General features: G+C 35.4%; 1 protein-coding gene and 1 long non-coding RNA gene across 3 annotated transcripts in view; one reads left to right on the top strand and one right to left on the bottom strand.

Moving 5' to 3' along the window:
• The window catches only part of PRKG1 (protein kinase cGMP-dependent 1), a 1,342,290-nt gene that overhangs the window by 1,288,617 nt on the left and 28,982 nt on the right, over positions 1 to 24,691 (top strand). For both annotated transcript variants that reach the window (XM_025395656.1, XM_025395655.1), the window contains exons 10-12: positions 2,519 to 2,615; positions 21,674 to 21,813; positions 22,717 to 22,806. In XM_025395656.1, coding sequence (XP_025251441.1) covers positions 2,519 to 2,615; positions 21,674 to 21,813; positions 22,717 to 22,806 — 327 coding nt within the window. The remainder of the gene's footprint in view (positions 1 to 2,518; positions 2,616 to 21,673; positions 21,814 to 22,716; positions 22,807 to 24,691) is intronic.
• The window catches only part of LOC112631140, a 50,317-nt gene continuing 28,543 nt past the window's right edge, over positions 2,918 to 24,691 (bottom strand). The window contains exons 3-4 of the long non-coding RNA XR_003121077.1: positions 4,330 to 4,399; positions 2,918 to 3,786 (exon numbers count right to left, since the gene is read on the bottom strand). This is a non-coding gene — a long non-coding RNA (uncharacterized LOC112631140). The remainder of the gene's footprint in view (positions 3,787 to 4,329; positions 4,400 to 24,691) is intronic.

The following is a 24,691-nucleotide window of genomic DNA, read 5'->3' as shown; positions in this document are numbered from 1 at the left end:
CCCTTCCCTTCCCTTCCCTTCCCTTCCCTTCCCTTCCCTTCCCTTCCTTTCTCTCTTTCTCTATCTTTCTCTGTCTTTTCTAAGCTGTGTTGGCTATTTCAGAACTATTGTTTATTCCTATTGCTCTAGGACCAGAAGAGCAGGGCCCAAGACCAATGTATAAAAGCCCCCAACCCTCTTGCCAAAATGTCTCATCCCCAGATTCACTGGGTAGCTACTTATCTCCTGGGCCATTTTAATCCACCCCAGAAATCTTGTATGATTTATGGAACTTCCTGAGGCTTTCAGAAGGTATAGAACTATAGGTTTTAACTCTTGTACATCAAAATCACCTGGGAGCTTTTTTAAAATAGGGATGTCTAGGTAGCACCTCCAGAAATTTCTCATTCACTTGGTCTGTGGCAAGGCTTAAATTAATTGTTTTTAAAAGATGCTCATGTAGCTCTAATGTGCAACAAAAGGCTAGAATCCCTCCACTCATCTATGTGTACTTCCAGCCTAATTTCACAAGGCCCCAAAATAAGAATTGTTGGGGTGCTTTCAAGGATTACAAAAAATAACACCATACTTTAAATATATGAAATGGTATCACAATAGTCTGAAAGAGTTCACCCTGTTTGCAGCTGGGCATAGTGGCACACACGTGTAATTCCCAGCTAGCTGGGAGGCTGAGGCATGAGAATAGCTTGAACCCGGGAAGTGGAGGTTGCAGTGAGCCAAGATTGCACCACTGCACTCCAGCCTCAGCCTGGGTGACACAGCAAGACTTTGTCTAAAAAAAAAAAAAAAAAAAAGAAAAAGAAAGAAACGAGGTTCACCCTGTTTGCACCTGAGATTTCTAAATCCAACAAACACATAGATTATTATTCAACAACGATCTCATAAAAGATTTAATTATCCAGGCAGTCAGGAAATGCTTGACCACATACAAATAGTCACCGGGTCTGATCTCAACAGATGTCTTTTTTCAGCACCTGTTGGAGTCAACTCTGCCACTAGCCCTTTCAATGGGATGGAGTTTTAATTTTCCAAAAGTAGCAAGCCAGCTGGAATGCTAGAAATGCACATTTGCTGCTTCTGTTCCATTCTAGTAAACCATCTCCCGGATCACTATGTTGATCTCTTGAGTGTGTAGTTAATGACAGAAGTCTACAAATACCATTAGGATGGACTAGCAGCCTTGTTTATAAAAGTTTATTGGAGGGAGTTGATTTCACATAATTAGCCAATAATGGAAAACAATGTTGTTTTTACCCTCTGAGAAGCCTGTCAACAACTGATTTGTTAAAAAAAAATTAGAAACATGGTTGTAAGTTAAAGAATGCAGAAAGCTTACCTAGAAAGCTGTTTCACAAATCCCCCAAGTGAAGAGTCTAAATTTATGTTTGACTGTAATGGAATAGCTAAAATGTTACACAGCTTAATGTTAAACATACCCATGACTGATTCTTTTCAAAAGTATACATAAACAGGCTGTGTTAGCATCATTACCTCAAGTGCATTCATCATTTCTATCTATAGTGTAGTACTGAATCAGGTGTTGCTGAGCTGAAGGTCACGGGTTATGCATAGCTATTCAAATACTTTATTTTTGAGACAGCTGAATTACTCCCTGACCTGACGTTAGTGAGTGGGCAGATCATCTTCATCTTTGTGCCTTCCTGTCCTTTCTAAAAATAGCAGAGCCTTTGACAAGGATATATTTTAAGCAGCTCATATTCACTTGTCTCATCAGGAGAAGCTTATTCTGGCCACTTGCATGTGTCAGGTTTGCATGTGTGCATAGTTAGACTTTGGGAATAGCAGTCCATGCTTCTCCACACCACTCATCCAAGAAACTTACAAACATAAAGACCCTGAGATTGCTAGCTGAGAATTTTGGCTACAAGTCAGTGGGTACACAAAAATGAAGGGAAGACACTTTTTAGGAATGTGACTATGCTTCCGAAATCATCCATTTTGGACATTTATACATCAGTTCTCAGCTTCTCGGATCTGTTTTCATAAAACCTGGCTGTGATTTCGCTCCAGAGACCTCCGTGATCTTGCCGCTTTTAATTAATATTTATAGGAGGCGCTGCCAGCCTGTGGATAAGGGAAACTGATGAGAAACTGCCATCCAAAATCTGAACGGCAAAAACAAAACCAAGCCAAACCAAAAAATCTAAAACAAAACCAAAAAAGAACAACTCAAACAATCCGTGTTCACAAGAAGACGCGTAGAAAAAGACCTCCATGTAACTTTGATTTGATAACTGGATTTATCAGTCACTTGACTGGCATGCAGTGGGTACTTTGTATTTTTCTACAGTACTTTGAAACACAAGTGCAAATTTATGTTATTCTGCACAACTGGGACCAAAAAATTATGAGTGCGAGAAAACACAAACTCTAAAAGCAAGATGGAATGTAAGCAGGTAAACCCTGTTCCACAGTCATGTCATTCTGGTACAGATGTACGTGGTACTCGTGTTTGCACCTCTAAGAAATTTCCATTTTTTCACATCAAAAAATCCAGATATGAAGCTGAAGCGGCTTTCTTCGCCAACCTGAAGCTGTCTGATTTCAACATCATTGACACCCTTGGAGTTGGAGGTTTCGGACGAGTAGAACTGGTAGGTGATGGTTCTTTAAATGCTTTTGATCACCTCTGCTTCCTTTTTAATTTTTTTCCCTAGATTAAGATTTCTTCCTTTTCTTTTGTTCTGTCTTTCATCATTAATTACCATTATTCCTAAATCAGTACCAAATACTTTGCAGTAGACATGTCATAATTCGCAACAAAGTGGGCTAAATTGTGCAGTCAACAACTAAAAATAAAATAAATAACTCATTGCTTTTTAGAAAACCCCATCATATTAAGTGTAAGGTAAACACATTGACTTAAAGAAGAGTCATTAAGCACGTCTTACCCAACTAATTTTCTATCATCTTTATTTCCTAGTTCTGAGTGGTGCTTACCAACAATTATGCATCCTAACAATAATTACAATAATTTAAATGTAAATTTAAATACATATAAAGGGAAATAGAAGAGATACATATGAAGTAAATGGTGTTGTAGTAGTAATTCTGTGGTTCTGTAGTTGCAAGTACGTATTTATAGTGCTAATAGTTTGAATATTTTATATAGTTTATTTCACACACACAGTTTGTATACATATATATACACATGCACATACAGCTATATATTCATGAAGATGAAGACACTTTGTACAAGTTAATGCATTCAACACGTTGCATGAATGTGGTGTAAACAACATGAAAACGTACTCTATTTTGCATTTGTTTGAAATGTAAATTTAAAAACTGACATATTATCACAAGAATGAGGAAAAAATGTATTCTTATGACTAACTGCATTTCAAGACGGTGTGGCTATAAACCCTAATTGAAAATGCAGATTGATTTCCACCTCCCTGCTGAACATGGAGGATTTCCTGATATCAGACACCAGTACAGTATGTGAGGAACTCCCTGAGATGGTGTACAGTACAGTAAACAGTTACGGTTGCCATCAGGGGTCAAGAGAAATCCCCTTCCTTAAAAGTATATTGACCCAGCACTATTTTTATATTTGTCTATTTGTATTGCAGTTGGAATTTCTGACTTGAACAGGCAGAAAGATGGTATTTACTTAGATATTAGACAAGAAGGTTTTAGAGCCATATGTCTCACTGAATTAGTATTATGCTTCCCTTAACACTGGTTGGAGATACTGTAGTAATACCACCTCTGACTTGAAAGTCTGTAAGTGTGCCTTTGATGATATGAGTATTTTCAGTTCTGGGAGAAAAACAAAACAAAACAAAACAAGTAAGGTTCTAGACAAACATCTTGCTTTTCTGAACCCTACAAATTAATGTAACCATGAATTTATTTTTTAAGAACTTTGGTTTTGTGGAAAACTATAATTATCTGTATAGCTAATAAATATTCATTAACAGCATTATGCATGAACTGCTTTGATTTGGAGGTGTTGGGACATACAGGCAGGAAAAGAAAACAGAGCTCCCTGCCATGCAGGATTTATTTTCTGATGTGTTTATATAGTTGTGTATTTCTAAAACACTCTCCAAATGAAGCAGTATAAGGGATAGAATTTCTTGGACAGTGATTGTAGGACTGTTATGAGTCCTTAAATATTATTTTTTAAAGATGATGGACAATAAAACTGCTATTTTTGTTGACAAAAAAAAATCAGCGTTACAACTTTGTGAACTCTTAGACATTTGATAACTTAAATAGCGATCTTTGAAGTTACCAGTGAGATATTTAATGAAATATAGGAATTTACTTAGGATTTTTGAAATATTGAAAATAACTTACAGGCACTGAAGTCATTTCAAGCTAAAGATTTGAATACCAAGCTGATAGTGCAAATCTTCTAGAAAATCCTCTGAAAAGCGAACGAGGAGGTACAAACAAAAGTTTGATTAGCCTCAAAATTGGGAAGAATTTAATGTGGGCATATAAAAGTTTAGTTTAAAAACAAAAATTTGCATTTGTGCTCTCGTGTGTGTGCACACGTGTGTATGCTCATTTCTGTGTATTCATGTGCATGTTTGAGTATATATACACATATATATGTGCATATAATCTCCATCCCCAGAGAAATACCAGATAGTCAGCCTAATTTTCTTCTCATGGATATTATATTTTACTCTTTTAGATAGATGTTTATAGATAATGAACACCATAGCCCTAAGAATTAATTGATGTTGGAAATGTAGCCCACTTTGTAAAAACTGTAGATATTACTGATGAGTGGTAAATTCATAATGGAGTATAGGGTACAATTTCTACATTAGGGGAAGAGGCGCATGTCCTTAACCTTTTAAGGTCACATCAGCTTTCGTTGTCTTGCACGTGTACAACATACTGTAGGACAATCAGAGTGCCTATATTGTCTTCAGCATTCAATGTGGACCAGTCATTTAAATGATCACTAATACCTTATTTTCCCAATTCTTACCACTTACTAATTGCCTGGTAGTATTACTTTGGGGGTATTAAAATATTATCTGTGATTGTTCATCTTTTACATACATTCAATAATGCTGGAAATGAGAGTTTGGCCTCAACACTTTGCTTGTAATTGTACATACCATTTTCATGGAATATAACGAATCACCGTAATGATAATGGTGTACCATCAGAGTGGCACCTACCCCATTCATAGTTAGGAGTAAGATGTAGGCAGAGACCAGTTCTTTTGTGATTACAGAAGTTTTCACTCTCCTCTGAGAATGACACATGCAAGATAATCTTGTCAATATTATAAAGTCCTATTAAAGCAATATCTAAGCAATAAAATCTTCATATAAACTCATTTTATATTTATGTATGGAGTGCTCAACATGTTAATACAAAGTATATAATACTTAGAATCTTAGTTGAGCAAGTAAATGACATTTCAAGATAATACCATAAGTTACACTTTAATTTTAAAATAGTATTTTTTAAAGTTTCCCAGAAATAACATTATAAAATTATAAGCCCTTCAGTGGAGTATGAAGAATTTAGAAATTTGAATTTTTGAACTTCATTTCCTATTAAAGTTAAGAATGTAGTTTTCTCATCACTGTTTGACATACAGATTATGTTTGTGTGTGAAGGTAGTTATACCCTTCACAGACTTTTTAGCATTTCTTAATTTTTATCATTCATGTCAATTTCGATAAATGTAGATGAAGAAGTATTTTTCTACAGGAGAATTTATAAATAGTTTATTATCAATTTTTGGAGGTGAGAACATAATTTTGCCACATAATAAGAAACTTAAATATGTGTTCAGCAAAGAGTCCAGAAGCTTGAAGTGAAGGTCTTTTATGCATGGGAATTGTAGTCTTAAGATATTCAGTCCTTCCTAAATGGTCTTAGCATAACTGACTTTCATTTGTTTAATATCAGACATGTCCTGTTCACAACCATTTCCTCTGGGCAGTCATTTGGACTGCTTTCCTTTCTGTTTTCTGGCATATGCCATATTTTCTGCCTATGTTCTTTATTTTTAAGAATGGTCTTTCTAATGTGTTCAGTTACTGTCTGTTTACAGTATGTCTTCTAGGAGAACACATTCCATTTATAGTATCACTTTCAGCAAAAGAACTCAGCTCTCTTTTTATATATGACTTACTCACAAAAGCCCTAAGCACTGATGTAAGTCATCTAGGTAATCATCTTCATTTACAAAGTATGACTGTAAAATAAGGAGGTTGGTTTTACAAACTACAAGTGAAAATTAGTCCCATTGCCTTATAGTCATATTCCCCATTTACTCTACTTTTGTCCTTCTGAGAAAGGCACCTGTTTTTCAGAATAGATTTGCACAAGTCAAAGACAAACCGATTTTTTAATATGCCAATAATATGTAGTTGGTACTTTAAAATATTATTTAATCTGTTTATTTAGCAATCCAAATGTCTCCTATACCAGAGTGGCATACTTGGATAAAATACAGGAACAAATATAAGAGAAACATAACCTCTGTGATTTTGGATTATATACTTTCTACATCAGTTATTCTGTATATATGTATTGAGCTCTACAATTGAAGATAAAAAATTCAATAAATAGAATAGTCCTTGGCTCTAGAGACTCGCAGTCTACTGGGAGGGGCAATCATGTAAACTAATAATTAAACTCATAAGCGAAGCATGATCAGCAGGGGCTCAGTGAGTGGGGGAACAAGACTTCTTGCAGGAGATAGCATTTCTGAGGCAGAGGGAGAGTTAAGGCATTACTATAAATAACCTGATGCCTTATGGAACATACTTAGTAAAATGAAACAATTGTAGAAACAAATGTTTATTAATAAATTAATATTATTTCTTTAATAAAATAACCTTTCATTTGAACACTACTTTATAATCTTCAAATTGCTTTCAGGTTCATTGTATAATTTTGCCCTTATAGCTACCCTGGGAGGAGAACATGAGGCATGATCCACATTTTACAGGAAAGAAGACAAGAATAATGTATATATGTGGTTTAAGGCCACTTAGTCATTGAAAGAGTTGTTGTTATTGCCTAGAATTACTGATTTTTTTAACTAGAAGCTTTTTCTGCCATTCTGGCTTTTAAAAATATTTGGATTCTTACCACCACCATCAACAACAACCACTCCCAAATCAAACAAGTGTTACTTCATTGTCATATGTATACCTTTGCTTTAAAAAAATTCTTCTGGAATTCAAGAACCTGAATTAAAACTAAATCTAGAATAGATGTAGTAATTGTCTGCTATGTGCCTCTCTTTCTGTTATATCTTCAGAGACTCCACTTTCTCTAACTCTTTTTCTGCTCCTATTTTAGTGGCAAAATGTCTGTGGAGAAAAAAATCCGACAGTATAACATGGTAGCGAGAAGCTAGAGCTCTAGAATTAGGCATTCTGGATTCAGATGTTACCCATTGTGTATGCTTAGTCATTTACTTAAAACTTTCTGAGCCCTGGTTTTCTTGTCTCTGAAATGATGATAATAATAGGATATATACCTCACAAGGTTGTGAAAATTAAACAAGTTAAAGTCCTCAAAATAGTGTCTCACACATCATGGGTCAGTAAATGGTGTTAATGTTGTTACTGTTGCTATTATTATTAAAACATGCTAATGATAGTTCTCTTTATCACTTCCAGCTATATGCATAGAAAAGGAAGGGAATGAAATGATTTTACTCTTTTCTTTTCCACTGCTAAGCCAAGGCCTGAGAGTGCAACCATTATTCTAATATAAGTAAGAGCCCAGAGGTCTTCAAATCACCTTCAATGATAGCTTCTATTAAATTTCTCCAGACCACTAAAGCTCTTAACTTTCTGATCTGTCATGAGAGGAGATGGGAAACAATTTTCAATATCCCTTATGCTGAACCTGTGTGCACCTGAAGTAGCCTGCTTTTATTTATCCATTTCACTTCTAAATTGTGAAGCCCCACCTCTTAACCTCTCAATGGGAAATCGTTTTCAGTGCAAACTGCTGAATCATATCTAGTTTTTCTCCAGCCTTCTTAACCCATGGAACCTCAATTGGGCATAATAAAGACCTGGCTCTTGGCAAGTTGAATACAAAAGTTACCTCTCATTCCTTCTCTGCTGCAGTTCAGTTTCTAAACCACATAACTGGATTGCCCAGGAAAAGAACATGTGGTAGTTGTGAGAACCAATTTATGCTAAGACAAGCACGTGTAGTTAACAACGTGTGTGTCTGTTCATGACATCCATACCACTCTCACAGCATTTTTGCCAGCTGCCTTGGCGCTATAAAAACAAGCAAGCAGGCTTGGAGTGCTATGTAAACCAATTGAAAAAAAAAAAAGAGACTAAGAGGTGATTAAGCAAGAAGTTAGGTGATAAACCCATTGCTCAGTCAGCAGAGTCTTATTGCGAAAGGTGAGCAACTTAACTCCAAAGGGAAACCCCATGTACGATGAAAACATTTCAAGAGCTTTCTACAGCCAAGCCACACAGCAATGAAACAGAATAGCTGTGGAGATCTTTGGGCAGCATTGCCATGTGTACCCACAGTGATTTATGCTGCACTGGACACCGGGGGGAAACCCTGCTGCCCTAAGGCCTTGTGTCCTCTGTAAGTAAAGTGAGTAAGGACTCAATACTGGCTGAAACTGAAAGTTTGCTTCATTTTAACATAGCCTCTTCTCTAGTGGTACTCTACATGGTTTATTATTAAATATGTAATTCTCATTTTATGTTTATTCTTCAAAAGAATGAAAATGGACAAAAATTATTAACTGTAATAAATAGCATTCATTTCTCAGAAAATAAGTTCTTCAGATAGCTAATGAAAATCTGATCTAATAAATACTAATTAAGCATCAGTACGTGTAGTAACAATATACTGCAACAGCTAAAATAACCACATGACAGTTTCAATGCAGAAATTACAAGCAGTAAAGCTTATCTCTACTTTGGCATATGCAAATAAAGTAAGATAAGCATTACTTCATCTCATTATTGTACAATAAATTTTCTTTTGTACATTGATAATTATAATAAAATTTAGATTACAGGAATGAAAACAAATATAAGTTACTTTCTAACACATCTTGTGAAATTATAGAAATTTTATATATTAGCAATCAATTGAAATGCCTATTTTTTATTACAGGTAGTTGAAGTCAGTATCCTACCACAAGATAAAATGTTAGTAGTATCTCCTCTAAACCTGCATAGGATTTTAGAATGATCAATATAAATCTAGAATCCACTGGGTATGTCTTTCCAAAGCTTAAGATAATTGGTGATAAAACAGCTCTTCCAAAAGTTAACATTTAGGTCATACTTGCCTTTTTGTTTTCTCTGACATAAATATTATTTTTTTTAAATCCAGAGAATTAATGGGTACATCACATTAGGCAAAAATCATCTGTTTTAAGAAACCCAAACTATTTCTGGGATATAAAAATATCAGACATGATTCCTGCCCTCAAGGAATTTCTGCCTCCTCCTAAGAAAGAAGATAAGATTAAGATATTTGAAAAGTAGCAAACAGAATCTTATGCTATTGTGTTAAATTAAAAAGTATGCAGAAGAGTTCTCAGTATTTCATCAGGAGAGAGGTCATTTGAAATTGATGGAGTAGAAGAGGGCCTGGGAAGATATACAGAGCTGAAGCCAGGCAGTGGAGAATAGGTTGGGATTTAAATGAACAGATGGGGAAAGGCCATTCTGGGAAAAGGCCATTCCAGGCAAGGGTTACAACATAAAAGGCCACATGTTGTTACAGGACACCAAAGCAAGTGACTAGACTAGAGTGAATTACTGTTGGGGGAGCAGAGAGAAATATTAGATAGCTGATCAGTAGAGTATAATTATATTATATTCTTTAAAAAGATTAGACTTGCCAAAAAAAAAGAGTTGTTTGGACATTGAGTAATGAAAGCATATAAACACAGACTCTGCTCCGAACTTCTATCTATGACATGAAAGAAAGCACTATAAGGTGACTAGACAAGCTATTTTTAGGTGGCGCTGCTCCTAGAAATAGACATCATAATTTCTCTTCTGACAAAAGTAGGTTATTTTGTACCACAGTGCAGTCTGCATTCCTGAAAATTTCACGTAAACACTTTCAAAGAGGGATTCCTTCCATCGAGAGGGAAAAATAGTCCCCTTGTGTGTCTTAGTTATGTAGAAAATAGTCATATCTTTTTAAATAAAATGAAGTAACTTATCTTGCTTTCTGGAAAAAATATAAAACAGGTAATTCTGTATGTTTCAATATATCTCATCAATTGCATATATTTAATTTATTGCTAATTAGTACTTGGTCCCTCAGTATTCCCCATTGTCATTGACATATGCAACATATTAGCTTGAACATTGAGCTATGAGGTCAGGAGCTTTTGTGGGCCAGGTAGTTTGTTCTTAGGCCCCAGCTCCAGCCCACTGCCTTTCACGTTCACACTGATAGTGGGGAGATCATCACTATCCAAAAGAAGTTCAAACAAATAAGTTAAAGGAGAGCCACTGTCTGGTCATCACTTTGACCTTGGATGCCACATCTACACAAACAAAGCAATTTAAATTTTTAATGTGACTGTTTTCCCTAAAGTAAACTGGTATAGGCAAAATCCAGTAGATTCTTATTGAACTGACTTAGCTACAGTTGATGTCCTTTTGTATTTGTGAAAATCTGAAACACAAGATAAATGTGAAATACCAGAATCATATGGGGGAAGAAGTTACCTTTTTCTTTTTTCCTTAATTTACTTTTATCTGAAAATGTCTTTATTTTGCCTTATTATTGAAAGATTCATTGAATTCTAGGTTAGCAGGTTCTCCCCTACATCCTTCCAACCCCATCCTCTCCACCCTCATTCCCATTCCCCCAGCCCTGTCTCCCAGCACTTTTTCAGTATTTTAAAAAATATTTTAAATTGTAATAGCTTTAGGGGGTATAAGTGGTTTTTTACTACACAGATGAATTGTATAGTTATCCTTTTTGTAACATCAGAGGGACAAAGTTTGAGGATAGCATGTAATAAGGCATTAAGATCTGATTATAAGCCATTTTATTAAAGTTTTCCAGTATCTAACAGTTTAAAAAAATTATAAAGTCATTCATCCCTATATTTTAGAAGTATAACCTCAATGCAAAACCTTTCATGAGTTAATTGGGTCACATGTCAGAAAGAGAGTTGAATTTCACAGTATGTCATCCTCTGTTTCATTTCAACCCATTTTAGATTTTCAGAGTCAATAAATGAAAGGAATTGAAATTTAAATATTTGACCTCATCTACATAGTTATATGTGTACTTTAAGTATTAGAATAAATTGAATTTATGTGAGCTATTCATGTGCTTAATTTAAAATATGTGAACAAGTTTTCAAAACTGATACACATAGTATTTCCTTATACAAGTGAGATTGTGCATAGAAACTAAAGTATTGGGTAGAGGATGAAAAATATTTGATTAGTTGCTGAAAAAATAATTTAAAGTATATTATAGGTAATAAAATCCTGTAAGTACCACTTTTAATAATCACTGCAAAATGAAGTAAAGTTTATTTAGCATAAAAGCGGTAGGAAATAAATGTTACGTTTAAGGAATGATAAGACACTCAATGTAGGTAATCTTTTGAATGAAAATGAATGAATGCTAATTCCTTAATAAGGGAAATTATAAATGTTCTTTGGTTTGCAAGTAACTTCTAGGAAATTGTCCAGGCCTTTGTTCACAGTATAATTAAAAATAAAAAAGTATCAGGTTCTTTTTCTGACTTTCCTCCAAACTGAAAGTTAAATGTCTTTAAAAAATAGAAAAAAAAAAACAACTTACCTCCTCTTCAAAAATAACTTTGTCTTTTAATAAATTTAAATTTAATAATATAGATATTTCCTGATATTTCTGGTCGCTAGCTGTAGAACTGATTTTAAGTCTGAAGGCAAGTTACAGAGCAAATAAGATTACTGATATTTTTGATGAGGTGTTGAGGTAAATGAAGAAAGAAAAACGAGGATGAGAAGAAGAGAGACCCTCTCTTGATTATCTGTCCATTGTGCAAATGGCAGATGGAATCAAATGAAAAGGCATATAGAAAAATAAGCTACTTTTCTATCCTCTTTTCTTCTGAAAATGTTATACCTGACTCTGTGTATGTATGAGTGTGTGTGTGTGTAGGTGGGGGACGACGGGACTATCTATGAATAGGAACTTTGATGCATAAAGCCTTTACCATGAAGTTGAGTCACCACTACAACAGTGTTGTGCGTCTATGCCTCATGGCTGAAAAGCTTTCCAATTCTGACATCTCTGTCACACTCATAATCTATCCTTTGCATTCTCCGGGTCTTTCAAACATGTATCGCTCAGGCTGTGACAAGTTTCTTTTATTGTTCTCTCTTACGTATCCTATGAAACAAGGCAAATGCTATGGTTCATTCTTAAATTTCAGACATTGGCCAAGGGGAAAAATAAATCATATGATGTTATTGTGCAGAGAAAAGTGAGGGAAATAGAGAAGTTACTGTGATCTCTGCTTAAGTTAATAATAGAATTAGTACTTTTTGTTATTGTTGTTGTTAAGAAATGTTGGGAAATATAATCCAACACTGATTTGTAGGATAGAAGCTTTCTGTTCACTTAAAGCATTTCATCTTATTTTATGAATGTCGTAAGCTGGCTTCTCCTGAACATGCGGGCACTTTAGTGGGCCATGTCCAAAAAGTTATTTGAGTCAGAGTAATAAAATTGCTTTTTCTTTCACCATGAAAGTAAAATTTCCTAAAATTCAAACAGGTAGATTTTTCCTAATCCTGTTTTCATTCAGTTGATTGGGACTACTAACTTAAAAACAGATTTAATTATGAATTGTAATAGTAAGATACTGTTGTATCTTGGAAATCATAGTAGTGATGATCATTCTTACATAATACTTTTTATTTTCTAAAGAATGTTCACATACACTATCTGATTTGATCTTACAATATATGTTTCTATAATATGAAGCTGTTTTTTTAAATTATTTATTTATTTATTTATTTTGTTTTGAAATGGAGTCTTGCTTTGTTGCCCAGGCTGAAGTGCAGTGGCACGATCTTGACTCACTGCAACCTCCGCCTCCCGAGTTCAAGCAATTCTCCTGCCTCAGTCTCCTGAGTAGCTGGGATTACAGGCACCCACCGCCACGCCCAGCTAATTTTTATATTTTTGGTAGAGATGAAGTTTCACCATGTTGGCCAGGCTGGCTGGTCTTGAACTCCTGACCTCAAATGATCTGCCAGCCTCGGCCTCCCAAAGTGCTGGGATTACAAGCGTGAGCCACTGCGCCTGGCCTGGTGTTATTCCCTTAAGTAAGGAAAATGAAGCTTTAGGATGTCATACGGACTTGCATACAACCACAGTTGGTTTATTATTGCAATATTTTAACCTCCCAATCCCCAGTATCCATGGGAGATTGGTTCTAGGACCTGTCCTCACCAATACCTCTTCCAGCTGCAGATACCAAAATTTATAGATGCTCAAGTCCCTAATAGAAAATGGCATAGTATTTGCATATACACACATTCTCTCCTATATTTTAAATCATCTCTAGTTTATTTACAATACCTAATACGGTGCAAATGTTATGTAAGTAGCTGTTATACTGTATTGTTTAGAGAATAATGACAAGAAAAATGTCTATATATGTTCACCTCAAACACAACCATCCATTTTTTTTTCCAAGTATTTTCAATCCTTGGTTGTTTGAATGTGGATGTAGAACCCACAGATGCAGAAAGCCGACTGTACCTATTATTTTGACAAGATAGCTTTTAAAGAACTTTGTGTTGGCCGGGCGCGGTGGCTCAAGCCTGTAATCCCAGCACTTTGGGAGGCCGAGACGGGCGGATCACAAGATCAGGAGATCGAGACCATCCTGGCTAACACGGGGAAACCCCGTCTCTACTAAAAACACAAAAATTAGCCGGGCGAGGTGGCGGCGCCTGTAGTCCCAGCTACTCGGAAGGCTGAGGCAGGAGAATGGCGGGAACCCGGGAGGCGGAGCTTGCAGTGAGCTGAGATCCGGCCACTGCACTCCAGCCTGGGCGACAGAGCGAGACTCCGTCTCAAAAAAAAAAAAAAAAAAAAAAAAAGAACTTTGTGTTAATTATGTACATTTTGTTTAAATGTATTCATGATCCTAATTTTTTTTAAAAATAAGACTTTTATATTTAGGTTTTTCAATAAACAAGTAGTAAAATCATTAAAAATGACTTTTTAAAAATGTGTCAATATTTAACAGAAATTAGACCTTAAAAATCTAGTTTTTGACTAAGTGAGGAACTTTTATTGTAAGTGAAAAAGTAAACATAGAGAAATATATTTTTGACATTAAATTCCTTAAAATGTAAATGAAACATATAGCTACCTGACAAATCAATACAGAACTAGAAGTTGTAGATTTAAGAAATGATGAGTTCTCTCTCTTTTTAAAAATTCTTTAACAACTTCATTGAGGTATAATTTACATATCATAAAACGTTCCCATTTTAAGTGTATAATTCAGTGATTTTTCGAATTGTATGACGATCATATATCCCAGTTTTAGGACCTTCCTACCACTGCAGTAAGAACCCTTGTGCCCATTTAGAAATACTCTCCATTCCAATCTCCAGGGTTTTTTTTGTTTTTTTTTTTTTGTTTTTTTTTTTTTGTGGAGACAGGGTCTTACTCTGTTACCCAGGCTGGAGTGCAGTGGCATGATCTTGGCTCACTACAGCTTGAGCTTGGCGGCTCAAGCAATCTCCTACCTCAGCCTCCCAAGTAGCTGGGACTACAGGCGTGCACCACCATGCCCGGCTAATTTTTGTGTTTTTTGTAGAGACATGGCCATGTTGCCCATGGCTGGTCTCAAACTTGTGAGCTCAAGTGATCTGCTTGCCTCAGTCTCCCAAAGTGCTGGCATTACAGGCGTAAACCACCACACCTGGCCTCTCATCTACTTTCTATCTCTTGAGATTTACCTTTACTGGTACAGATATTCAGATGCTAAAATTTTGTGTTATACTAAATGTTTTTAGTTTTTACATGTATGATCTAGTTCAATAATCTAAATACCCAGTTATTTAATGTATAGTCACTTCATGCCTTTTTTCCTCCTGAATTTTATGGCAGTTTTATGGCTTCTGCACGCCCCGCTTCAGCTTTGTGATTATACTCCACTGCTGCAGAACAGGATGTTTACATTGTTTTCTGAACATAGAATCTAAGGCCAGCGTCTTACAGGGCTGTGAAGAGCCGTCTGGCAATAGGAGAATATTGGAAAATGATAGAGGTGGAACATAGTGCTTATGCATTTATAGAGAGTCTAGTGGTTTGTTTGCTGATGTTCTTATTGTTGATGTTTTATTATATGCCTTTGGCTGGTTTTGGTGAACCTGCCCTTTGGCATGGTTAATCTAATAGGATAAGATACTCATAGTCTCTCAATGTAGGGCTTTCTCTCTTCTTGCCACCCCCACCCTAGGCTTTTTTTTTTTTCTTCTTTTCTTCCTTTTGTAGAACGTTTCACTACAGCACTTATCATAAATTCCTTAAGTTATCTCAATTTATATTAAATGTGGGTTACTTAAACATAAAATCACAGACCTTGCCAAATTATTTCTGGATTACTTACAAGGCCTTTTTCTTCCAGGTTAAAGAGAGCCGAAACTAAAAAATGGCTTTATGCTTCACCAAATAATACAGATTTCCTGATTAAAATTTTGTGCTATTTTATTTAGAGAAAATATTTGTCATTCCTATTTTGCAGCTATTACAATTACGGTGACTCTGCCCGGATTCCCTTATGCGTTGAAGTCCATTTTAATGCTCTTCCTGAGAAAGCTACTGCTACTGTTTTCCAGTGTGTGTTATTTGAAAGTTAGTAACACAGAGAATATAACAGAAACCAATCCCTTCATATGTTGAGGTTGAGAGGACAGAGAAAATAAAACCCGCACCACCCAATAGAATATGAACATAAATATAAAGTCAAGGTCATACTTTCAGAGAGGACCATCATGTTTCCTTAAGCGACCTGTGTGTTACTTGGAGTATTTCCCCTTTTCTTTCTTCTCAAGATATTGCCACATGTTTGTTGGGCCGTTTCTGTAAGGTTAAATATAATTAATGTGCTTTCAAAGTGCATATTGTGTCAAATTGCAGATGTATAGAATTCTCTAGCTGGAATGAGTTTTTAAAGATAATATAGTTTCGCCCTTTATTTTCTGAAAAGTGGTCTGAGGCCCAGTGAGATTATATGACTTATTTGTCAGAGATCCAGAATTAGGTCTCAGGTTTATGTTTTCCTAAACTCCCTTCATCACCTTTGTTCTGTAGCATCAGTTTACCTAAGGGAGAGCATAAAGGGAGTACCCTTCTCCTGCAGTGCATGGAAATATAATTTGAACCACTTCATATAGGACTTTTGCATAATAATGAGTCATGTGACACTGACCATTTAAGCTTTGAATTTAAGAAATCATTTCAATTATAGTGTAGTTCAGGAAGTAATTTTCTTCCAAAATAATTAAGATATTGACAGTGCAAAATAAGCTATGAGCTCTTAATAACAAGGTTAAATGAATGAATAGATACAAATTCTAAGGACCAACTCACAGCCAGTGGTACTGAGCCAGTTTTAACCTTGCCTTGATCATAATCTTCCTTCCTAATAAGGGCAAAAAGTTGGGTCCAGTAGGAAACAAGCCTTTTTAAGGCAACCAACTACCCTACCTAGAAAGGAAGGATGTACTCTATTTAAATACAACCAGCAAATGCATCTTCAAAGCGCTTTAAATGCTGATGACATCACCTCTCATTTTCAGGCCAGTATTATGCAGACATCAGCTATACCCAGATAGTTAAGAACTTGTCAAAATCCTTGTCAAAAATTCCCACCTTAAGATCTACTTGGCCCAAGTATACATTCATTCAAATGTCAATATAATACTTCATATTGAAGTAACAGTTTATTGTAAATGAAACATTTACCAATTCTAATTTCTAAGATAGCACATAGCATTTCTTCTATAAAATAAAATGAAGATCTTGAGTATTCAGATTTTCTTGTTCATTTTCCCTTTGTAGGAATTTTGAGAGTAAAACCAGTGTGGTATAAGCATCCATAATCTTTGTTTTTGAGAACAGCTATATAATTACAGAAAAATGTGAAGATAGTACAGAAAATTCCTATATACGCTGAACCTAATTACTCCTATTATTGACAACTTACATTAGTATGGTACATTTAATATAATTAATGAACCAATATTAATGCTTTATTATTATTATTTTAGACCTTTTTTTAAGTTCTGGAGTACATGTGCAGGATGCGCATGTTTGTTACCTAGGTAAACATGTACCATGATGGTTTGCTGCACTTATCAGCCCATCATCTGATATTAAGCCAGCATGCATTAGCTATTTCTCCTGATGCTCTCTGCCAACACCCACCAGCCCTCCCCCGACAGGCCCCAGTGTGTGTTTTATCTCTCCCTGTGTCCATGTGTTCTCAAAAAAAAGGTTGAGATTGAAAAAAATTAGTCAAATATCACACTAGTCACACTCTCAACCAGTGTATTAGTCTGTACACCTAGGAGATTAGGACAGTCTTCAAAGGAAGACAAACCTGAGGACCATGCATAACTATCTAAGCTAGTCCTTGGCAAGAGGCAGAAGAAAAATATGCACTCCTGTACTCCTCTTTTCCTGGCTGGTCTCTTTCCATACTCAAAAGGAATTTCATAGCTCTAAGCAACTTGCTAAAAAATCATCATTATCATCATCATCATCATCATCATCACCATTATTATTATCTTAAATGTACACAAGTGGACTTGGTATAATTAATTTGGACAACAGGAAAAATAAAAAGAAAACAAAATGTCACCTTATAATTCATCATGGATTAGGTTTGTTAAAATATTTTATAATAAAACATAATATCTTAGCCTCAACAAATACAAATTGCTATAACTTACTCAGAGTTTATATTGAAAAAAATGCTTGTAGCCAGCCCTGTAAAAAGGTAATAGTGTGGTTCAGCCCCAGTCCTCAATAGGTTGTTATGCTCTGTACAATTTCTTCATATCTTTGCATTCATGGAATTCTAGTTGAATCAGAATAAATTAGAAAGATTCAGACAATAATAATAAATAGCGATTACAATTTAAAAGAGACTTGCCTTTGGGAGGCTGAGACGGGCGGATCACGAGGTCAGGAGATCGAGACCATCCTGGCTAACCCGGTGAAACCCCGTCTCTACTAAAAAATACAAAAAATTAGCGGGGCTAGGTGGCGGGCGCCTGTAGTCCCAGCTACTCAGGAGGCTGAGGCAGGAGAATGGCGTAAACCTGGGAGGTGGAGCTTGCAGTGAGCTGAGATCCAGCCACTGCACTCCAGCCTGGGCGACAGAGCGAGACTCCGTCTCAAAAAATAAATAAATAAATAAATAAATAAATAAATAAATAAATAAAAGAGACTTGCAAGTTTTTTCATGACGAGAGTTTTACTTTTACTCATTATAAAAGCAAGATATGATGATTGTTCAAAAGTTAAGCAATTCAAAAAGTAAAAAGAAGTAAAAATCAACCAAAAAAATCCCTAAGGAAAAATCATTGTTAACGTATTGATGAACACATTTCTGATTGTCTCTTCATAAATTTATTTCACATATAGATGTGTGTGTGTATATATATGTATACATACACACTAATATACAAACACACTGTGAGATCATAAAATGTATGCTGTCTTATAATCAGTATCTTTTATTCATGTTTTGGTTATTTGTTTTGGTTATTTTTCCATAATGTTAAATATAATTCTAAGTAATCATTTTTATAGTTGCATTGCATGGATATACCATAATTTATTTTTGCAAGCTCCTCCTCTTGCTAGAAATTTAGATTGTTTCTAAAATTTTCCATTAGAAACAATGTTGAATTGAACATTCTTGAATGATCTTTGGAAAGTTGTTGGTTTATCAGAAGATTTCTGATGAATATGTTACTTGGACTTTATGCAGATTATTAACTTCAACATTCTCGACTGTCTCTGTTGAGTTAGTTCACACGAGTGGTCCTCAGGTACCCCGACTTTCTGGTTAGGATCCTGAGTTCTGTGAGTCTTGTAGCATTCGGGTTTAAATTGAAAGTGGAGATTCTAAGGGCCCTGCCCTAAGGAACTTTTGAGATCTTGTACAGAGTGCAAAGAAGGAAGATGATTCTAGACCCAAGGACTGCTTCTATGCAAAGTAAAGGCAAAGCAGAAAGCCTCAGTAGGTTAGCAGTATAGTTCTATAAACTTTCTGTGATTAATGTTTTTAAATTGGCAAGTAGTAAGCCTGACTCCCAAGAATTTCTGTAGCCTTCACCTATCTCTTATGACATATGCCACCCACCAGCTCTCATCACCTTCTTCCTACCCCACTTGGCTTCTCCTTGCAGTATTCAAGCAATCACTTACCCCAAACCCCTAACACAAGGAGGTCCCTGGAAGTGCCTAGGAAAATGTCAGTGAGGCTTTGGCTGTTCTCCCAAATCACATGCCTAGCATAAGTTAAGCTTAATGTAATAGAAATATTGTTCAGTTTATCTCACAGTCCATGAGTTAGTCGATTCCATTAAACTTTGATTTGCAAAGTATCAATCACTGTGTGTTTAATTGGTTTGTATTCAGCTGAAGGGAAGCAGCATATAATAGAAATAGCTTGGGCCAAAAAAGACCTGAACATGAATCCAGTTCTGCCACTTGATAGCTCTGTCACCTTGGGAAAGATAGGAATCGTTTTTGGAAATCAGTTTGTTCCTCTGAAATAGCAACATTTGATTTTTCCTATTCAGTAGAGATTGCTGGTTACAAGCAGAGAGTTCATCAATGAATGCATATTTGGTGGCGTGTTCTCATTTAGGATCATAATAACTGTGGCATCTGGTATTATCCTCAGCCAGAACTAGGGCTCAGAGCAGTTAAGCAACTAGCCCGAGAGAGAACAGTTGCTTAAACTGAGACAGACTAAGCGGAGTCAGAATTCAAGTCCAGACCTGTGACTATAAAGGCTGAATTCTTTCCTCCTACCCTGTGTTCATAGAGAAAAAAAAAATCTGCGTTATCATCACTGAAGAGAATAATTTTTATAGTAGGCATTTTTGAACTACACAACAGTACTCACTAGTTTAACTGGATATGACTCTGAAGAGGGAATATGACTTTACTCCTTCTTCTCTGAATTGTAGTACTGTAAGAGAGCTCATTTTTTCATGCCATCTTCCCTAGCTGTCCAGATTTCTTTTAGAAGTGAGTTTTCACATTTTGTGTTTTATTATGAGTTACAACTGAATTTATTTGTATCACACTAATCTGTCATCTTTGAGTTTCACAGATAGAGCAGAAGGCCTTTGGCTGTTAAAGGCATTTTCAAATACCCATTTTTCCCTCTACCTGTCATATTGATTCATGAATGCTGGCAGCTAAGCGAGGCCCATTTATTTGCAGTATCTTCATGCTCCCTCCTACAGAACTTGCCACATTAATATCCTCTAAGATCGAACTCAATCTGTACATGTGTGCAGAAACAAGACACTTAAGAACTTCGCTATTCCTGCTGATGAAGCAGTAAATAATTAACAACTAAAGAGGGGACAGCCATACTTCAGCTACAAAGCAGAAACAGCATGCCATGTTATTTCCCCCAAGGTTTCATTACTCCCAAATAATATGGGCTGTTTGGTATCATCTTGAGGATTGTGCTGCTTGAGAGCACTCAATGATAATGTCCTTATATTGCTTTTAAATAATTAGCTCTGTTATCTCTCTTGTTTTTGCTACAAGTCACCTTCTTGAAATTTCTTGTAAAACCATAAACAGCACCCTGTCTGAGTAAGGCATTTGGAAGATCCATGCCTCCTCTGGAGCCACTGGGAGGCATGTGGGCTGCAAGAGAGGCATGGCACATTGAAAGATATTAAGGCTCCAGGTCTTCCCAGTTACTAGAGAGTAAAGGTTGAGGTCAAAGGAACTAAAGCCATCATGCTTGTTTGAGAAGAAAAACAAACAGTTTTCAAAATCTCCTGGAAAAAATCTTGTTACAATTTTTTTTTTGTCTCTTTAAACTGCAGGGAGGGAAAATTCTGCAAGGTTAAAAAGAAGAAATGAATACAGTCAGTACTGAAGAAATAACAGTCTGCAGTCTCAGGAGAGACTAGGGTCCACCACTCAAGTTAAAAACTCTAGAAATATCTGTGGACTAGAACTAAGGAGGAAGAATATAAAATCCCATATGACCCTATTTTTGGTCATCTTTGCTTAAATAAAATTGGAAAAGAAGTTATTTTTTTCTACTATTTTGATTGAAGAAGAAAAACCATAAAATGTATTCAAACACACTCTATGAAATGAAATAATAAAACTAGAACTAAGTACATTTTACCTCTTCTAATCCACATGTGAACACAATTAATTTGGAATCAAGTTAGTTAAAATTCAGCCAATTCAGAGCATGAGATTGGATGATAGCTGTGAACCCTGGATGTTAAACCCAGCTCTAGCAAGGATTTACTGTGTGTGTGACTTGCGTGGTGGCTAAGGTTCATTTAAGTGCTCCATGTACCTGTTAATTTGAGGATAATAATGCCCTCTTATAAGTCTATGGGCTTTTTCTTACTCCCTTCTCTCTTTCTTTAAGGTCCAGTTGAAAAGTGAAGAATCCAAAACATTTGCAATGAAGATTCTCAAGAAACGTCACATTGTGGACACAAGACAGCAGGAGCACATCCGCTCAGAGAAGCAGATCATGCAGGGGGCTCATTCCGATTTCATAGTGAGGTAAAGGCCCCGTGCCAGGGACAGACGTACCCAACTCCAAGTGACAAATCCACCACAAAACCCTCTGCCACTTGTGCTCACTGTTAACACATTTCGTATGCACAAAGAAACTTATTTTTAATCTAATCTTAAGAAAGTTTTGTTTGATTTCTAAAAATAGAGTTCTGATTCTACTCTTTCTTTTAAAGAGAATCAGTGTTTGAAAACAATGTGTTTTCCCAAAGGACGTACCAGAGTTTCTAACGTTCCGTTTTTATCTTTTTTTAAACCCCCAAACTCTACATAGATCTCTGATGCTTAAAAGACAAAATATTCAAAGTCAAACTATTTAACCTTTAATTATCTGAATATGTTTTGAAGATCTAAAAAAATGAAATGACAGCTGACCATTCCACCTCTGTACTAATAAATGGATAATGGGGAGACTGTTATATGCAGAAGCAGCTTTTTTGTAGTAAATTTTCCAGTGGCACCTAGTGAAAACAGGATGTAACATAAATTTGAGCGAATAGCACATGAAATATATACATGTCTGAATTTGTAAAGTTTAATCCACTTTATTCCCATTTTCACTGCATGTTGATGACCACTAAACATTGCCCCAACAGTCCATGCTCAAAACATCACCCAAATTGGAATGGAAAGAACCCCAAGGAACCCTCTTTGTCCATAATCATTATGATTAATCCATTTCAAGGGAGAGATTGGTGCCCTAGTTTCTTCTATTAAAATACTATTCATGAGCCATTGACTTCCTTTCCCCATGTGTGGGCTTAGCTCTCTCTCATTCTGATAAAATTTTGAGCTTGGCAAATCAAAACTATAATCTGGGCCCCCCAGAATTGCATACTTGTAAAAGATGATAATGTTTATAATCTTTGTTTTCTTGTTTGCAATTTACAGACTGTACAGAACATTTAAGGACAGCAAATATTTGTATATGTTGATGGAAGCTTGTCTAGGTGGAGAGCTCTGGACCATTCTCAGGGATAGGTAGGAGATTTAAGAAATTTCTATGATGTCTGTAAAAACATAGTTGCCCATGTTGGTCTATAAGAAGAATTAATATAATAAAGTATAATAATCATATTTATACTTTATACATGCTTATATTTCAATATTTAAAGTAAGCACAGGGAATAACCCACTATACACATATGATTTACTGTACATATAATAAAACTCACTTTGTAACTAACAATACAGGCTTAGTCGATCATAAAAATGATACATAGCAAAGTATATACATGGCCTTAGTTTTGCATGAATGTTAGAATTAGACAACTCTATAGTTGGAATTCAATTCATTCATTGCTTTAGCAGAAAGAGAATTGTAGTTTTTTTTATAATTATAATTTGAATTAACTATCGATTTAATTGCTCTACTCTTTTTCCAGATAGGCAGTTTGCCTTTTGTGACACTGAAAATTTTTTCCAAAGTAATTTTTCTCTCTACATTGCTCTTTGGTTTCAAAACAAAAAAAGTTTCCAGCCATCTCTTTATCCCTTGGTTAGTCTTAGGAAAAAGAAAAGAATCCACTTATAAGCAATATTTCATGTAAATAATCTGATTTAGATTTGCCTTCTTACCCTTGCAGGGCAAGGAAAGTTTGTCTAGATGGTGCTTGTTTGTTTGTTTGTTTTAATCATGCAAATTCATTGTATTTTCCATCTCATATTTAGATAACTAGCAAATTATCTAATTATCTTCTAATATAATTTATCCTATAAAATGTCTCAGGAGATCATTATCTACCCTGTGTTTTTTAAAAACACACTTTTATTTTTCTATGAATAATCTTTTTATTATTTTCTATGAATGATTTATTGATCATACAAAAGTCATCTTTGTTCTTTTGAACACTCACCTTTAGGCATCTGTATTTTTCTTATTTGTTTGAGTCCTGCCCCCTAGACTCCTCTTCATAGGGTAGCATCCTTCTGAAACTTAGCTATAGGTAGCCCTGATGTTCATAACCATGTAAGGTTTTTATATTTGTTACTTTGTAAATATCCCAGAGTAAAAGAAGTGGTTCCTCATACACTGTTGATTTAAATTCTCATTCCTAATGGTGTTCTTATGGTACTTTCATATCATTATACAACAGGCCCTTTCACTTGTTATTCCCATGGCCTTACTTATATATGCCAAATGGATTTCTTGTTACCACATTGTATCCTATTGCATCAGTATTTTATTTCAATTCTTAAATTTAAGGTCAAAAAAGCATAAAAGGGAATGTATCACGTTTGCATTAGGAGATAAGGTTAACATCTGGACTAAGTGTATATATTATGCATTATTGCTAGTTAAGATGCACATACAGATTATATACCAGATATTGTGATAGAGGCTGGGGATCCAGTAATAAACAAAATGGATGTGGTCTGTTTCCTCAGAATGTATAGTTTGTTGTACAAAGTTAATTAAATTTGTGAGTTAACATTTGGCATATCTAATGTGTTTCTACCGTATTATATTTGACTCAATATTTCAATTCACTGATTTATTTGAAGTCTTCTACATTTTTTTCTAATTAGAATAGAAGAAGATTTACAGGTAGAATTAAACATGAAAGCAATAATAAGCCACAAAGGGAGAGCCCAACTATCCTCTTACAGCTTTTTTAAAATTATTTTTTCATAAGTTGTTGGGGTACAGGTGGTATTTGGTTACATGAGTAAGTTCTTCACTGGTGATTTGTGAGATTTTGGTGTACCCATCACACGAACAGTATACACTGAGCCATATTTGTAGTGTTTTATCTCTTGCCCCCACATATCAGTGAGAACATACGACGTTTGGTTTTCCATTCTTGAGTTACTTCACTTAGAATAATAGTCTCCAATCTCATCCAGTTCCCTGCAAATGCTGTTA

Source organism: Theropithecus gelada, chromosome 9 (genome assembly GCF_003255815.1).
Source record: "Theropithecus gelada isolate Dixy chromosome 9, Tgel_1.0, whole genome shotgun sequence".
In the NCBI taxonomy this organism is placed as follows: domain Eukaryota; kingdom Metazoa; phylum Chordata; class Mammalia; order Primates; family Cercopithecidae; genus Theropithecus; species Theropithecus gelada.
The sequence above is the reverse complement of the archived record's forward strand: the minus strand, read 5'-3'. Positions and strand labels throughout refer to the sequence as shown.